Below are 18,224 nucleotides of genomic sequence, written 5' to 3'. Positions count from 1 at the left end.
TCAGAATAAGCATGCTCTTCTCAGAAGGGACGCGATCAGCAAGACACAGACACGAGAGCAGCAGCACACCGATTCTGGACCCAGGTCTGTGACCAGCCAAATGACCACAGTGTGCCTGTGCTGGCGCAGGGGTGGAAGGAGGCAGGGTGTGGGGGGCAGGTCTGACCCTGGAAGCCAGGACCCCACCAAGAGGCCAGGGTGGGAAAAAGGAAGTTGTGGAGCCTGGGCCGAGGATTTAATGGAGTGTCTGGGCCCCTTTTACAGGGGGTGGTGGCTTCTCTGGCCTGAAGCACTGCCGGGGGCCCAGTGGCGGACATTTACCTCGACTGGGGGGGGTGACAACAGGGGGTTCTCCTAAATGCATGACCTGTGACCCACGGCAGTGAGAACGAACAAGTCCACAGACAGAAGTAATTCAAGGCCTGGCATGTACCACATACTCACCATGCTAGGGACATATTCTTATGGAAATCATCGCCACGTGTTGACACCAAGGTCATTCCCCCACACCCAACAACCCAACCTCAGTATCCCTGATAGATACTACGCCAGAGGCTGCAGGAGAGGAAAACAAGCAGCTCAAGGTCACAGAGCTGACAATCAAAGGGACCAGGACAGGAACACTCACTAGTGACAGGAGCGCAGGTAACGGGGCCAGGGGTGCCTGAGGCAGCAAGGGATGGAGCCCTGAGCCAGGGGTCGTGTGGAGGACCCCATGCAGCCTTAGGTCATGCGAGTTGTACCCGGGTTCCACGCCGCCCAGCCCTCCGCGCCACCTCAGTTAACGGACCCACCGTCCTGCCGCACAAACTCGCTCCTCCAGTGAGCTCTGTCAGAAGGCCTTTTGACCAGCAGGTTCCAGCCATTTCTGCCTCCCACCATGCAATGACTACCAAAAGGGATGCCAGTGCCGAAGAACTCACACTCCAGTCAGTGAGAAACTGCTCTTGGCACATTTGGGGGAACTCTTCAGGGTCAGGAGGCAGAAGGGTTACAAGAGACCACGCTGCCAAATGGCAGTGCCTCGGCCTCAGGAAGGTCCCTGCCCCTGTCTCAGTGGTGGTGGTGGCGTGATGCAGGGCTCGAGGCCGGCAGCCCATGACCACCCTGCCTGGACAGCCCAGCTCCTAGGCGGCAAAAGTGGTGCCTGCACATGGGCCATTGGGGAAGGGCAGGCCCATCTGCTAGGGTTACAGGTGCAGCTGCCTGACAGGAGGAACGGCACCTTACAGTAGTGGCAACTCTGGGGTGTGCACAGAAAACCCACTAGAATGGGAAGCCCATCAGAATAGGGAACCTTTTTACCACTTTATTCTCCAAGTCCTAGAAAAAGGCCTGGCCCACAGAATGCACATGACAACAATCTGTTAAATGACTATGCCACAGAAGAATTCCAGATGCTGTACAGTAATGGGAGAGCCAGGAATTCAGCTCTCTGAAAAAGTGTGATGCACACGGAAGACTCTGGACACCCAGAAAGGAGCACATGTAGTAAATTCTACACTCCACCTAGTAAACTGTAGAACAGCATAGTGCCCGAGAACTTTCCATCTCAACAGACCGACTTGTTCTATAATCTGTGCTGTCCACTACAGGAACCACTGGTTTCCTCATGGCACCCTGGGCCCTTGTCATGTAACTGAATTTCAATGTAAGAAACTGAATTTTTAGGGGCACCTGGGTGGCTCAGTGGGTTAAGCCTCTGCCTTCAGCTCAGGTCATGATCTCAGGGTCCTGGGATCGAGTCCTGCATCAGGCTCTCGGCTCGGCAGGGAGCCTGCTTCCTCTTCTCTCTCTCTCTGCCTGCCTCTCTGCCTACTTGCGACCTCTCTCTGTCAAATAAATAAAATCTTTAGAAAAAAAAAAAAAAAGAAACTGAATTTTTAGTTTTTTGAAATCTTAACTAATTTAAAAGTAAATACCTATGTATGGCTGATGATTATACAGTATCAACAGCACAGCTCAAGAAAGCCAGCCTCTCTGCTTACCTTCGGTTTCATTTTACCATGAAAAAGACCCCACCATACCTATCTAAAACACTAAACTTTAAAAACTTTTTTTTAAAGTAAACTCTACCCCCCATGTAGGACTTGAACTCATGACCCTGAGATCAAGAGTCAAATTCTCCAACTGAGCCAGCCAGGCACCCCTAAAACATTAAATTTCTTCAAAAGAAAGTTAGCTCCCATCTTCTCCAGCAAATGAAAATACCAAAACTATCCAAAACACTGAAATGAAAATAAACCCAGGTATTCACTCCTGCACCACCTAAGCCAAACCCAGCTCACGTGAGGTTGGTAAGTCACTCTGAAAATCACGGTGAAGGAAGTCAGCAGCGATCATGTAGGGCCTCACGAAGGTGCTCAGAGAACCCTGAGCTTCCTGCGGGCCCTCGGTGCTGCCCCAGAAACACCTGTGCTGAGGGCTATCTGCCCAAAGGGGTGGAGCTTGACTGCGTGGCAGCAGGGGTCTGGTGGGCAGGAACTGGGCTCTTACATGCATCCCACCTCGGGCCAAGGCTGTGGTGATCGTCTTGAGGTCAGAGGGAAAACAGTGATCCCACCAAGAAACACGATGTGTGGGCAAGTGGAGAGGGGTGTGCAGCCTCTGAGACAGGGAGTGCCCAAGGGTGAGGGGTCTCTGGGGCTCAGGGCAGCCTGGCCTAGATGTCCCCGCCCACAACACTGAGGCTTGTGCTCGCATCCAGAGCCCACTGGAGCCTCCAAGAATGCTGCCTCCAGACCTCTCTGTGCTGTTGGTTGCACTCCTTCAACAAACCTCTGATCTGCTGACGAGCCCACAGAACCCTCAGGGCCCGATCTCATGGGTCATGGCGGTGGTTCTGGGAGACTAGGCTCTGGCGCCAGACTCAAGAAAGAGAGCCCTCCACTAAAGTTACTATGAGAAGTCGACCACCATTAAAACAGAAGAGTCCACAGAAGCCAGCTCACAGCACCTCTCCTTTTCAGGAGTCAAAATGGCTGATCAAAATGCCTTTGAGGGCCTGAACTCAAACAACCCTCCTCTCCTCAGGCCTCTGGGCAGTTTTCAGAGAACTGGTTTCCTTCTGTGAGGACAGTCACGGCAGGGTTGGCAAGGGAAGCCTGGCACTCTGTACCTCCCAGGTGCACCTCTCAAAGGATGCGAGTCAGGTCTGTCCTAAGCATACAAGATGACTGCAGACTCCAGAACTCGAGCGTGCTCTGGAACCGCTCTCCTCATCCACATACCTCAGTATTTTTGGAAACGGAGACACATTGTGTTCTGGATTTATCTACAGTCACAGATAAAGTTTAGGGGAGAAAAGGAAGTTAGTGCATTTCTTGTCGTATTCTAGTACATTCCACTATGGGTGATAATGACATCATCTTTCATTTACACAAGTAATGTCAGATAAAACTGAGCCTGGGCTCAGGGCTCACCAATTTTCCTGGGACACCAGAATACTAACCTTCACCCCAGGCTGAGAGCCCTAGTCACCCGTCAGACTCATGGCACTGGCGAGCGTGAAGAGGAGCCTCTCTTCTGCTCTGCCTGGAAAGACCAGGCACGGAGGGCTGCGTGCTCAGGGCCCTGGCCTCAGCGCTTCTCTCACAGAACCGCCAGAACCTGGCCATGCATCAGGACATGCATTATCAGTTAAACAGCAAAAAACTGGAAATCATTTCAGGGTCCAAGAACAAGACACTAGGTAAGGACATAAGAATACATTCATAGGCGTTCAGCGTAAAGTAACACTGACTGAGGGTGTTTAATTATAGGGGAGGGGCACCAGGCTGACTCAGTCAGCAGAGCACATGACTCTTGTCTCTGGCTTGTGAGTTCAAGCCCCATGTTGGGCGTGGAGCCTACTTTAAAAAAAAAATAAAAAAGTTTACAGAATGGTTTACTTCTGCAGTAATGAGAACAAGAAAGAAGCCATTATAAAATCCTATGTACAGCCCATTATGGCATCAATGATGTAAGAGAACTAGAAAGGAAAAAAACCAAACCGTCCTGTGCTACAATGTTTCTCTGTATGTCCCTCAGCTTTCTATCTTCTACAGTCACTTTTTTAAAAGTTTTTGGGTCAGGAGGCACCTGGGTGGCTCAGTTGGTTAGGAGTCTGACTCGTGGTTTTGACTCAGGTCATGATCTCAGGGTTGCGAGATCAAGCTCTGCATCAGGCTCTACACAGGGTGTGAAGCCTGCTTGGGATGTTCTTTCTCCCTCTCCCTCTGGCTCCTCCCCCATGCTAGTGTGTGCATGCTCTCTCTCTAAATAAATAAATAAAATCTTAAAAAAAAAAAAAAAAGGTTTTTTGGGTCTGGGTGCCTGGCTGGCTTAGTCAGTAGAGCGTACAACTCTTGATCTCTGGGTTGTGAGTTCAAGCCTCACATTCGATGTGCAGCCTACTTAAAAAAAAAAAAACAAAAACAAATAAAATCAAGTATTTGCATGAGAGTATCTGCAGCCTCGTCTTGTCCACTGTGCCAACCCAGGCTGCAAAGGAAGGCTGTGAATTCAAAGATGCCCCCCCCCCCAAGGTCTGTCACACCCCAGGAACCCTGCTGCTACTAGAACAACACAGCAATGCAGGCCCGAACTCTGAGACAGACCACCCACAGAGGCCCTCAGGGTGCGGCCACTAGGTTGAGAGGCGTAGCAGAAGGGCACACTGTGCACGACTGGGCTTCAAGAATGCTCCCTCTGCTACCAGCACCTGGGAATCCCACCAAAGGGCGACACAGCACAGGGCAGAGCCCTCGCCCGCTCCCTAAGGCTGATCTGTGACACCTGAGAGAGGTGGACATCACTCCTGAAAAACCTCAAGGCACATGCCTCATAAAAGCGAACTCTCCCACAAACATTCAAGTAATGACCCCCGCATCCTCCCCAGCTATCAGACTCCCACCACCTTCCCAGTGTCCCCGCCGCCGAAAAAAAAATCCGGGGCCCACCTTAGTTCTGCCTTAGCAGAACTCCACTGAGTGGGGAAGGTTACACATCAAGGTTACTCTAGAGGTGACTGAGCCCGCAGTCAAGCTCTCATGCTGGCTGGGCTGGGTCCTCTAGCAGAAGCAGAGCAGGGTAACTGCCAGGAATAACAGCCCTAAACATGGGCTCAGTGTGGGGTCCTGAGTGCACAGACCACATCTGCTTTAGGGCTTAGCTACATGCAAACACGTCAGGTCCCTCTGCTGGCACACGTCCCTTCAGGCAGCTTCCCATGGACTGGATCAACGTGGCCAGGACCAGACAGGACCAATTTTGAGCCACCTCCATCATGAGATGTCATCAGACACTAACAGAACACACAGTATCCCAGAAGTGTTCAACATGTGCTGTTACCGGCCACGGAGCTGGGCTGACCCGCAGGTAGTGCGCAGGGCAGGGGCACAGCAGCGTGCTGGGGACAGCCCAGCTTGGGGCAGAACCTGATATGTGGCACTGCACCTAGCAGGTCTGTTCTGTCTAAAGCCAACACTCTCTCCTGAGCCAGTGTTCCCACTGCCAGGTGGAGACAGAAAGAACCAAGATCCCAGACTAGACGTCTCCCCTCCTCGGCACCAGCAGGCGGAGGTTGTGGGGGGCGGGGTCTGTGGAAAAATCACAAGGCCCGATCTGCAACCCCAAACACCAACAAGAATCTGGCCTCTGCTAGGAAAGGCCGGGCAAGGCCTACTCTGCCCCCTTGACATCCAGTACACAGAGGGTGGGCACGGAGGGCCTCAGCTATGCCTCTCAGCACAGGGGGCCAGCTCTGGCAGCCAAATGGGCAAGGAGCTGCAGCACAAGCCTGTGCCATCCACCGGCACCGGGTACCATCCTTGGGGGCGCTCTTCCGTTTCCAGAGTGCCACCGTACACCAACTGCCAGCCCTGCGTGCTGAGCTGAGGCGAGGCTGAGACCACAGCGCTATCCTCTCCAACACATGTTCTCAGAGAAGGAGGGAAGGGGGAAAGCTGGACGGTGTCTGAAGAGAGGTGGCGGGGCTCGGATAGGACCGGGCTGGCCACCTTGAGGACACTGGCTCCCAGACCGCCCCTGATGCAACCAGGCCCCTCACGGGAGGGTACCTGACATCCAGCTCCACGTACAGATGGACAGGCACCTGCCAGCAACTACGGAAGCCCTTGGCTGCAAAGGCCCTCACCTGCACTCCAGAGCCCACGATCTGGGAGGCCTGCGCTGTCGGTACCGCTGTCTGCTGCTGCACCTGGGGCTGCACCTGCTGCACCTGGGGCTGCACCTGCGGCTGCTGCACCACCATAGGAGTTCGCACCTGAGGGAGGAAGGGAGAATACGATCTGGATACTACCTCTGCGGGAGCTCTGAATCTCGAAGCTTCTGAGAAGGGACAGGGTCATCCTGATTACGCTGGCTCTGATGTCACCCTGCTGGCCTTACCCCTATCTCATTAGAAATGTGCCAATCCAGCCTGGCTCTGAGCCAGGCACCACCTCCCCTGACTATGATGAGCAGCGTGACCCTCCCACTGGGGTGTCACCATACAGCCACAACCACTACCATCTACCGCTGCAAGCAAAGTGATGGCTCTCAAGGCCAAGTGCAAAGCCCAGCCTACTCGACCTCTGGGCCAACCATGTGGATGGTCTGTGAGAGCCCCACTTAAAACCCCTAATCCTCAAATGAAACCAGGGCTGGTCCCCAGGTAACACGTGTGACCATACCTTGCTCCTCACAACCCTTCCCAGCCTTCTAGCCTGGCCCTCTGGGTCTCCCATCTGCCCCCGACTCAGTTCAAAGCATGGCCCATTCTCACTCCACTCAATAAATCAAAACCAGTGAAGTCCACGAAAACCAAGGAAATGAGCTGAAAAATCAGTTCCCCAATTTGACGCCAATATTGTGTCCTCTGTATAAATGTCACTGACTGCATTTGCTTTTGCACAGAGATATATAACAAGACTGACAACACTATTTTCTATCAACATGTTTCCTCAAAAATGCGCTAATGACAGGGATCTTTGCTCATGATGTAATTCTTATTTAGCAAACCACTGTGACGCTCACTGAGGCCACATACCCTCCCTCACAGCAAGAACACGGGTACGGCTGTCCACCTGTTCACCAAGTCTTAAAAGGCCGTGCATGGCTGCTGCCAACACTAGACAAACTGCCTGGAAGAACACGGCTGCCCAGCAGCAGGGGTGCCTCCGTGCAGGGTCCAGCAGCTCCTGGAACGCACTCCCTTGCCAAGCTGGCTGCTGAGGCTGGCATGGGGTTAGAGTCTCCTATGGCCCAGTGCTTGAAAAGGTCATGCTGGCTCTAGCCACGGAGCCCCAGAAAGAGCTGCCAGCCACATGCCGCACCAGAAGGGCTGCAGCCCACCACGAGCCACGGTACTCACGAGTTTCAGCTGTGGCTGGGCATACAGCATCTGTCCAGGGAGGGCCGGAGCCTGGGACACCAGAGGCTGGGTCTGTGATTGCGGCGGGAGCTGCGATGGCTGGTTCGGAGCAACGGGTGGCTGCTGGGGCTGCGGCGGCGGCTGGTGGTGCTGCGGGTGGTGCATGGGCTGCAGCTGCTGGGGCAGGGCCTGGGAGGGTGGAGGCTGGGGCTGCTGCATCGGCGGCTGCTGGAGCGGTGGCTGGGCCTGCAAAGCTTGCTGCTGCTGCTGCTGCTGCTGCTGCAGCTGCAGCTGTGCCATCCGCTGTAGCTGCTGCTGCTGCTGTATCTATGGGCAGAAGGAGCCAGACTCGGTCACCCCACCAGCCTCTGGGCTCTCGGCTCTCGGCCGAGGGAGCCTGCCTAGGCTGCCCTCACTGGACTCCGGGAACACACTGAGAGTGTGCCCACGCCCTGGCCACTGGACACTGGCCGCACCGGAGTCTGAGAGAATGGAGGTTCGAGGGAAGGATCCAGAGGGTTTTAGGAAGTAACCCATGGAAGCTGGGGTAAATGCTTGGGTGGCTGCAGACCTCTGAGGCCTCCCCAGGGATGCCTGTCTGGTCACTAGAGTGGGCAACAGTATGAGCCTTGGGAAGATAGCCAACGTCTGCTTTCCAGGATGATGAGAACAGTGGGACTGAGGACCACAATCAGCTCTGGGAGAGGGGGCCTCCAAGACCTAGGAGGGTGGCCGGTGGGAAACAGAGGCAGTAAGCCAAGGCAGGGGACGGTGGGCAAGGGGAGGGCTCCCCTCAGGTCTTCCCTCCCTCAACCAAGAGCAGACCTGACAATGGATGCTTAATACAGCTAGATACTGCCTGCCAACCACGGGAGGAAGAAAACAGTTTCTAATAAGCAGAGCTTCTAACGTGACACGCGGGAGAGATGAGGTCTGGTTCGAGCTGTGTCCAGACACCAAAACACTCAGAGACAAAACAGGAGGCATGCGAGTACTCAACGGGAACATGCTAACAGTATGGCTCAGGCATTCCTGCACCTTGGGGTGCTCTTCTCACTTCTTGCTTTGGTTAACTCCTATAGGAACCGTTAGCACCCAGAAGCCTCCAAGGGTCCAGTGCCCCCCACCCTGCACACAGTAGGCCCGCGGCCAGACACCAGGCCTGACAGAGAAGCCCTCCCTGTGCCATCCCAGCGCCCTCCTGACAAGTTGAGGCCTCTCTCTCCTCCTCACCCCTGGCTCCACAGGAAGCCCCCAGCAGAGGAAGCCCAGGTGCCGAGCGTCAGGAGGAGCTGTGGTCACCTCCAGGCCCCTGCACCCAGCGCTGTGGCTGGTGCGTGTCCAGGGCTCCAGGACCACAAGGTGGGGGGTGGAGGGGGAGGGAGGCTGAGCACGGGAGCCGGGGCACCTAGTACCTGCTGCTGGTTTTGATGATGCAATTTAATCAGGTGTTGCTGTTGCTGCTGCTGCTGCTGCTGGAGCTGCTGCTGCTGCTGCTGCACCACGGCCTGGAACTGCTGCTGCATGGCATTCTGCTGGGCCTGGAACTGCTGCTGCTGCTGCTGCTGCTGTTGCTGCTGCTGCTGCTGCAGCGCCACCTGCTGCTGCTGGAACTGCTGCTGCTGCTGCTGCAGCGCCACCTGCTGGAGCTGCAGCTGGGCTGGAGGCAGAGCAGCGAGTCAGGCGGTGCGCGCGCCCGGGGAGGGCGGGCACACGGCCCGGGGGGCCCCCACAGGCGCCCGAGCCCGAAGCTCTGCTCGGGAGAGACCGCCCGAGGCGCCGGGGGCAGCGTCTGCGTTGATTATGGGCCTTATTATTCTGAATTTCACTCAGACGACAGGAGAGAAAAGGGCCAACTAAGCCTTTCAAACGGCCAAGAAGCCCAGTGTCTGGCAACCATTGAGCTATTTTCTGTCTCTATGGAGTTGCCAGCTCTGGACATTTCTTATCAATGGAATCTCACAGTATGTGTGCGGTCTTTGTGACTCGCTTCCTTTGTTGAGAGTAATATTTACAAAGTTCACCAGGGTTGCACAAAATATTTACAAGGTCCACCAGGGTTGCACGGGAGTTTCATTTCTCTTTATTGCCTAATAGTATTCCACAATATGGATACATCTCCTTTATCCACCCATCAGTTGATGGAGATCTGGACTGTTTCCACCATTTGGTGGTTATGCATCATGCTGATATGAACAAACATTTACAAGATTTTCTGTGGTGCAGTTTCTTTTGGGGTGATGAAAATGTTCTAAAATTGATTGTGGTGTTTAAATCTTACACAACTCTGTGAAAATGCTTAAAAATCACAACTTGGGGCGCCTGGGTGGCTCAGTCAGTTAAGCGTCCGCCTCTGGCTCAGATCATGATCCCAGAGTACTGTGATTGAGCCCCACGTGGGGTTCCCTACTCCGAGAGGAGCCTGCTTCTCCTTCTCCCTCTGCCTGCTGCTCCCCCAGCTTGTGTGCTTGCATACTTGCTCTCTCTCAAATAAATAAAATCTTTAAAAAAAAAAATCACTGAATGTTGCACTTTAAATGTGTGAGCCACAAGAATGTCAATTACAGTTCAATAAATTTGTTATTTAAAATAAAGAAATAGGGGTGCCTGGGTGGCTTAGTGTCATGATCTCCGGGTCTTGGGATCAAGCCCTGCATCAGCCTCTCTGCTCAGCAGGGAGCCTGCTTCCCCTCCTCTCTCTCTCTGCCTGCCTCTCTCTGCCTACTTGTGATCGCTGTCTGTCAAATAAATAAATAAAAATCTTTAAATAAAAAACAAAATAAAATAACTAATCCAGAGAGATCCTTTGTACATTTCATCCAGTTTCCCCGACAGTACCATTTTACAAAATTGTAACATCACGAAACAATCAGAATGTAAGCTCATTTGTGTGGGTGTGTATATGAAGCTCTATAGTTTCCTCACCTGGGCAGATTCAGCCATATAGGAGTCAAGAGAGCGAACAGTTCCAACACCACAGGCATCCCCCAGCATCACCCAGTGTTACCCCCTTGGGCACCCCAGGCAACCACTAAGGTGTCCTCTAACATTTTGTCACTTCAAAAATATTATGTAAGTGGCAGCTCTAGAAGATGACCAGCTTTTTCATTTAGCATGATTCCCTGAAGATTATCCAGGAATTAATGAGTATCAGTAGCTCTTCTTTCCTTTTCACTGCCAAGTTGTATTCCATGGTATGGGTATCTCTGTTCAACCATTCATGCCATAAAGGACATTTGGAAGTGATCACAGATTCGGGCTATCATAAGGCTGCCACGAACATTCATGTACAGGTTTTTGTGGGAATGTAAGTTTTCACACCTCTGGGATAGACACCCAAGGGCACGACTGCAGAGGTGTACATTTAATTTTTAAAGAAGTTGAACCATTTTACATTCCAACCAGCAATGTATGAGTGATCCAGTTTCTTCTCATGCTTGCCAGCATTTGGGAGTATTATTTTGGCCATTCTGCTGGTGTATGAATTTTTAAATTTATCTCCTCCTTACAGACTTTTTTTCAAAAAAGATTTTATTTATTTGACAGAGAGAGATACAGCGAGAGAGGGAACACATGCAGGGGGAGTGAGAGAGGGAGAAGCAGGACTCCCACTGAGCATGCAGCCTGATGCAGGGCTCGATCCCAGGACCTTGGAATCACGACCCGAGCCAAAGGCAGATGCCTCACCACTGAGCCGCCCAGGCGCCCCCCAGACTTCTTTTTGACAGAGAGAATATGCTGTGTGTATCGCAGAGCTACTCAGAGCATTGAGACTTGCTTTGTGGTTTACTCTTGCAAGTATATCTGTTCCATCCACATGCCCAGATGACGATGCTGTTCCAATTTTTGCTAAATGCATGCTGTCTGCTTAACTATAACTGAGAGGAGGTGCTGCCCAATACACCTTCCATCTTAAAATCTTTCCGTATCTTATATTCTAGGTGGGTTTCTTCTAAAGATAATATAGCGGTACTGTTGTCTTTCATTTATACCCAATCTCACGCTTCCTATCCTGTATCAGGAAGATTCTGTCCACTCACATATACTGCGATTGCTGGTATTTCTCAACTTAGCTTGTATGTTTTCCCTTTTCTAAGCTTCTTTCCCTCCATTTTTTTGTTTTCCAGCTTTACTGAGGTATAACTGACAAATTTTTTCCTCCTTTTCTGACTAAATATATATATGTATATATATTTAGAGATTTTGTTTTTAAGTAATCTGTACTGCCAACACAGAGCTCAAACCCACTACTTTGAGATTAAGAGTTACACACTCCACTGACAACTAGCCGGGTGCCCTCTGGATTATATTTTTGTTGGATGGTTGAGCTGAATTTTGCATGTCATTTGGATTTTTAATTTTTTCTTACTCCATTTTTTCCTATTTGTTTAGGATTTATAAACTATTTCTATTGCTTTGGCAGTTACTTTTTCCTTTTCTAAAAACAATTATTTTTTCAATTCCATCATGCATATTTAACTTACCAAAGTATAAAATATACCCATATTTTAACATCTTTCCCAAATACAAGAACCTTAAAATCTTAATCTTAAAATCCCAAATACAAGAACACTGTTTTTTAAAGTAGGTTCCACATGCACATAATAGACCTGGTGTCCAACCTTGGATAGACTTCCTGACTTCCACTTAGTTTGGTCCCTTTTATCTTCTTACACCCCCAAACACACATACATTAAGAGGCAGAACAGTGGGGCACCTGGGTAGCCCAGTCTGTTAAGTGTCTGCCTTCAGCTCAGGTCATGCATGATCTCAAGGTCCTGGGATCGAGCTCTGCATCAGGCTCTCTGCTCTTAGTGGGGAGCCTGCTTTTCCCTCCCTGTCTCTGCCCCCACTTATGCTCTTTCTCCTCAAATAAATAAATAAAATATTTAAAAAAATAAATTGGGGTGATTGCGTGGCTCAGTCGGCTGGCCGTCTGCCTTCGGCTCAGGTCACAATCCCAGGGTCTGGGGATTGAGTCCCACATCGGGCTCCCTGCTCTGGAAGCCTGCCTCTCCCTCTGCCTCTCCCCCTGCTTGTGCTCTCTCTGTCAAATAAATAAAATCTTTTAAAAAGTAAGAAAAATGTGGGGTGCCTGGGAGGCTCAGTGGGTTAAAGCCTCTGCCTTCAGCTCAGGTCATGATCCCAGGGTTCTGGGATCGAGCCGGGATCGAGCCCCACATCGGGCTCTCTGCTCAGCAGGGGGCCTGCTTCCCCCCTCTCTCTCTGCCTGCCTCTCTGCCTACTTGTGATCTGTCTGACTTGTGATCTCTGTCTGTGAAATAAATAAATAAAATCCTTAAAAAAAAAAAAAGAAAATTTTTAAAATAATAAAAATAAATAAATAATTAAAAAAAAATTTTGTGCAGCAGCACAAAATAATGGCTGGGGTACAGCCTCTGGCCCAGACCGCCTGCATTCAAATCCCAATTCTGTCACTAATCTGCGCCTTAGTCTCCTCAGCTGTGGAAAAAGAGATGATAATTTACGTACCTACACACACTAAGAATTAGAAACCTGTTACAGATAAAGCACTCAAAATAGCGCCTGGGATGCAGCACATCTGTGTAGTTAGCTGGGAGCACTATTATCTCATAGAGGTAATTTTTGTTTAGAAACCACCAAGGAGTCTCAACCCTGTGCCAACCAACAATTTGGGCTAGACAATTCCGTGCTGTGGGAGGCCGTCCTGTGCACTTAAGAGGTTCAGGAGCATCTCTGGCCTCGACTTTAGATGCCAGGAGGACCCCCACAGCTGTGACATCCAAAATGTCTCCGAACATCGACAAATATCTCCCAGCATACAAAACAGGTGAGAATCGCTGGTTTAGATTCACACACGATTGCTACCTTACACAAAAAACATTTCTTCTCCCATTTTACACCTGGCATCACAGGAAGGACGGTCTGAGAGGGAAGAGGAAATGGTGAGCAAATAAAAAACCTTATAGTGAACGTCTCTCGGGCTTTGTTCATCAAAAATGTCTGCTTCCCTAGTCCTTTGGAGTTTTGCTGGCACACAACTGTGGTTGGCAGCTCTATCCCCAGGGCTCTAACACCCTCTTGCTCTCTTCTTGACACCATCACCAAGTCCACTGAGTCTACTTCTTGCTCCTTTCTAGCAACTGGCTATTTCTAAGCTATTCCTCTGGCCTTTGGTGTTCTGTGGTTTCCCCAAAACAGGTTAAGGAATGCATGCCTTATTTATCCTGCACAGGCCCATGGCGCTATTCCAGCCACCATCTCCTCACATGCTGGTGTGCTTCTGTCTTCTCCATTTGGTCCTTCTATTAGTTGCTAGAACCTGATTTTATCCTCTGCATTTCTTTTGCGGGGGGTGGGGGGTTTGCTGAGAATGGGGCTCAACTTTTTGACCCTGAGATCATGACCTGAACCAGCCAGATGCACCTTATCCTCTGCATTTCTTACCCTCCTATTTTTCCATGTCCCCTTCTCTGGGCTCCATTTCAGATAATTTCTTCCAATGTTACCTCCAGTTCATAAATTCTTACTTCAGTTGTATCTCTTCTGTTGTTCATTCATCTCCACTTTCTAGTTTCAATAAGTTTTATTTCTCCTTTCTACAAGCTCTACCTGGTTCCTTCTCAAAGCTCCTTGGTCACCCTGCCAGGCATCACAGTGCCTGTTCATTTGGAAGTCCGTCCTTTATTTATTTAATCAGGCCAAACCCATACCTAACAATGGTGATGTGTATGGTCTCTGGGCATCTCCACATCTGTTTATTGTTTCCATTCCTCCTCATGATGCCTCCGCTTTCTTTCAGGCCTCCTGGTCTTTGATTGTGTGCTCACTGCTTGATTTTAATCTGCAATGCCCACAGGCCTAAATTGGGGGCACTGTCCTCCAATGTGCCCTTGCTTCTGGGGGAGCTAGCGATGCCACAGGCCCCGGCACCGATCCCGCTACAGAGAGGAGTGCCAGACTTACTTTTCCCCCAATCTTGCAGCAGGCCAATGCACAGCAGGCAAACCCCCCACCCTCTGCTGGCCCAACAAGCCAAAATGCAGTTAGGATCTAATTGTCTAGAAGGAGGATGGTTGCTCAGCATCCAGTCTGTCAAACAGCCAGAAACAGGCTTTATTTTCAAAGTTGATTTTACAGGCACATGATGTAAAAGTCACTGAGGAACAGAAATGTAGAGTGACAAGTAAGTCTCCCTTCTAATGCTGTAGCCAAGCCCCCAGCCTCACCTACAGCAGTGGTTTGTTTCCATGACTGATCCAGGACACCTGGAGACTATCACAGCGTGCCCTGGACTATCCTTTTAGAATCTCAGCAAAACCTCTGACCCAGGCCCTCCCCTGACGCTTTCTCAATCACATAGTGGCATATGGAGAAACTGAGAGAAGGGAGTAACAAATGCCCGTAGGGCCATGAACACCTATTTCGGGCAGGCAAGAGGCCCAAGGCAGAGAGGGAGCGACTCTGAAAGGCAGCAGTGGGACATGGAAGTAGAGAACCCACATCCACCTACACAGAACACCAGGTCCCTCAGAAGCTGAAAACAGGATGTGGGCCAAGATTAGATTGGGGAGGGTGTGGGCAGGATGCCCAAGCTCTGCCATGGCACTGACGCAGTCTTTGGAGGGAGACCACAAGGCAAATAACAGTAGCATTCTAAACTCATACACTTTAAAACTATTTTTTATTATAAAACCTAAGTCTGTGATAAAAAAAGAAAGTTCAACCAGAGCATAACATAAAAGAAGAGCCAGAACCGGTACTTCTCCTGGGCACCCTTCCATGAGCCACCCCCGCCTGTGTGTCGGGTACGCTACTAGAGAAGAGGCGACACGAGAGCTGGAGATGAACACTCAAGCGAAGAGATGAGCGTCAGATGGCAAGACGTCAGTAAGGAGAAGAGAATGATGATCCGAGAAGGGAGGCTTCCAGTGTAGGAGTGGATGGGAATGAGGCCGCACATGACCTCTGTGAAGAGCGAAGTGACGCTCCCACCAGGAATGCCAACAAAGAACGGGGGTGTTCAGGTCAGGCAGCCTGGGCTCCCCACCAAGCTCTAGTGGGCAAAGCAGACACAGAGACACTGCCCTCTTTGGAGGGTTACTATGAGCGATGCGTCAGAAAAATACATCGAAACGTCACAACCTGTATGTGAATCATGGTCACAGCAGCTTTATTTGTAACAGCTCAAACCTGGAAACAACCCAACGTCCTTCAAGGGTGAATGGATAAGGAAACTGTGGTATACCCCCGTCCATGGAATACAATTCAGCAACGAACAGGGAATGATTTACTGATGCAACTTGGAGAATCTCAAGGGCATTACACTGAGTGAAAAAAAGCCAGTCTCAAAATGTCAAACATCATGTGATTCCATTGATAAAACATTTGTGAAGTCACATAATTAGAGCGACAGGGAATAGATCAGCAGTTGCCAGGGCTTGAGGTTGGAGGGAGAGTGGGATTATTAAGATAGAACACAATAGCTTGCTACCAGGGATGGAACAGCTCTGCACACTGACTGTGGTGGTGATGCCACAAGTGATAAAATCTCACGGAACTCTACGCACGTCAGCTCGCACGCAAGAAAGCATGTAAAAACTGGCAACATCTGAAAAAAGGCCACCTGAGTTAGCAGCATCATCGCAACGTTCATTTCTCAGTTGTGACAATGTGTTACTAAGAGGTTAGTGTTGGGGAAGTTGGGCAAAGGGCACATGGGCACTCTCTATGCCGTTCTGCAACTTCCTGTGACTCTTAAACTATTTCAAAAAATACATACATAAAAATAAATACAAAGGGGAGAAAAGTACCAAAGCACTTCGCAGTACTGAAGTACAATCCGAGCACTGAATGGCAATTTATGAAAATCAAAGAGCCAATAAGACAGGCCCCGGAATGAAGAGGGAGGGGAGACCTGAGCCACATAACTCACTCCCAACTGGGGTAGCTGGATGGAGGGGCCAAGGCACTGGGTCCTGCAAAGCAGCGCAAGGAGGGCACGGCACCGCCTTCAGGGAAGGGAAGCCTGGCCAACGGGCAAGGGCAGCACTGGAAGGAATGGCTCCTGAGACGGGGGCCTTCTGGGTGCTGTAGGGTGCTGACAGCACTGCTTTGTGGGTGACAACAGCCTGAGACATGACTGTGACTATTTCAGCTACAAAACACAGCCCCTTGGATGGAATCCCAGGCTACTCCAACCTCCTCTGAGGCCTCCACTCCTGCTCAGGGGTAGGAGGAGGGCCTCGATGTCACTTAATCCTCTGACAGCCTGAAGAAGGTTTGGAACTTTTCCTCTCCATACAGAGCAAAGATAAAAAGAGCTACCTGGGAGTTTCTTCAAGCTTGTCTCAATACCATCCTAAGCAAAGGAATAAAATGCACATCACCTACAAACAAACCGGCAGGCTCTGTGCAAAGCACGGTACTCACTCTGTGGCGCTGCTGTAGACACAACAGCCATGCCGTGGGGGGCCATCCCTGAGGGGCCGGGAGGCGGCTGCCCTGAGAGGGGCATCGGCTGCCCCATGGTGCCAAGGCCACCCATCCCGCCCAGTGACTGTCCTGGGCCCCGCGAAGGCATGCCGATTCCAGCTGCTCCTGCAGCGGGCCCACCAGTCAGGCTCTGCAGCGCATTCATAGGGTCTGTGGGAACACAAGGGCACAGCATCTCAGCTGAGTGCCTGCTGAACCGTAATGCTCCGCAGACTATGAGGCCTCACAGAGCACACATTTCCCCCCACCTCCAGGCACGACTCCCTCAAAGCCCCGAGCAGTAAAAGGCTGTTGTCCCAGGAGCCTCTGGGCCCACAGTTGCCCATCACACCCCAGGAGCCCAAATGCCAACATGAATGTCTTTGCTCCTGGATTGTGAGCCCTCCTGGGCAGGGAACGCATCTCAAACCGTAGCCTGGCCTGTGCCAGGTCCTAATGCTGAGGGATGAACAAGCCCTTGAAGGCATTTAACAGCCCTTACCCATCCTGACTGTACACCCCTGCTGCTGGGGGAGACACAGCTGGTAACCCCAGGGACAACAAAGGACAGCAGGTCCCTCTTCGTGGTAAGAAAAACCCTGTGGGCCAGAGAACTGAAGGGGCACAGACAGATGTTCTCTCAGGGAAGTTACAAGCCTCCTTGCACCCCAGCCACCCATGTCTGCTAAGTCTGTGCAGGACCCCCACTAAGGAGTTCTCAGGACACCACACCGAAACAAGCTAAGGTGTGCAGGAGGGATGGGGGAAGGGTCCACAGAGTGCCACGAGATAAGGCACAGTGATGCTTGCCAGGAAGCAGTGGACTCCACTCACCGAGCGATGCCACGACCTGGAACAAGGAGCCCAAGACTCTTGACAAAACAATGTCAACTCATGGCAAATGCTTCCTACAAAAAGGTATGGCCCAGCCAGTGTGCCCTGTGTACAACCAGGTGCCAAAGGAACCTACACTTCAAGGCCAAGAACCCAGACATTTTCCTGGTCACGTGCTCTTTATCCCACCCAGCCCTGGCTGGCCGACAATCCCTGCACATGCCCAGGAGAGCCCCGCAAAGACATGGGGGTCCACACAGACAAGGGCTGCCAGCTCAGCTGAGGCCAGCCTGGGCACCCGGCATTTACAGCTGGGCTGCCTGCGGTAAGACACACAGCATGCCAGGCTGGCTCCCTTCCTGACAGATCAGAGCTCAGCTGGCCATTGTGGATTCACAAAACCCCTTCACTGGCAGCCTGATCGGCAAGACCAGAGCTGAATCAACACAGTTCCCGAGCGATAGTCTTGAAGTTAAAAAAAAAAAAAAAGTAATTCTTAACTTAAAAAGAAACTTTGTAACTTGAGGAAGTGATCTCACAGCTACTCTCTAAAAAAATACTACTACAGATTATTATAGTA

At 51.1% G+C, this 18,224-nt stretch overlaps 1 protein-coding gene across 5 annotated transcripts in view; it reads right to left on the bottom strand.

Annotated features, from left to right (window-relative positions):
• The window catches only part of MED15 (mediator complex subunit 15), a 64,807-nt gene that overhangs the window by 8,178 nt on the left and 38,405 nt on the right, over nucleotides 1-18,224 (bottom strand). For 4 of the 5 annotated variants that reach the window (XM_032875932.1, XM_032875934.1, XM_032875930.1 and 1 more), the window contains 4 exons: nucleotides 16,769-16,981; nucleotides 8,770-9,014; nucleotides 7,355-7,681; nucleotides 6,137-6,265 (listed from right to left, as the gene is read on the bottom strand). In XM_032875932.1, the coding sequence (XP_032731823.1) occupies nucleotides 6,137-6,265; nucleotides 7,355-7,681; nucleotides 8,770-9,014; nucleotides 16,769-16,981 (914 nt within the window). The remainder of the gene's footprint in view (nucleotides 1-6,136; nucleotides 6,266-7,354; nucleotides 7,682-8,769; nucleotides 9,015-16,768; nucleotides 16,982-18,224) is intronic. The other variant, XM_032875933.1, reaches the window with a different exon arrangement.

Source organism: Lontra canadensis, unplaced genomic scaffold (assembly GCF_010015895.1).
Source record: "Lontra canadensis isolate GAN:19392208 unplaced genomic scaffold, GSC_riverotter_1.0 scaffold57, whole genome shotgun sequence".
Lineage (NCBI taxonomy): Eukaryota > Metazoa > Chordata > Mammalia > Carnivora > Mustelidae > Lontra > Lontra canadensis.
The sequence above is the reverse complement of the archived record's forward strand: the minus strand, read 5'-3'. Positions and strand labels throughout refer to the sequence as shown.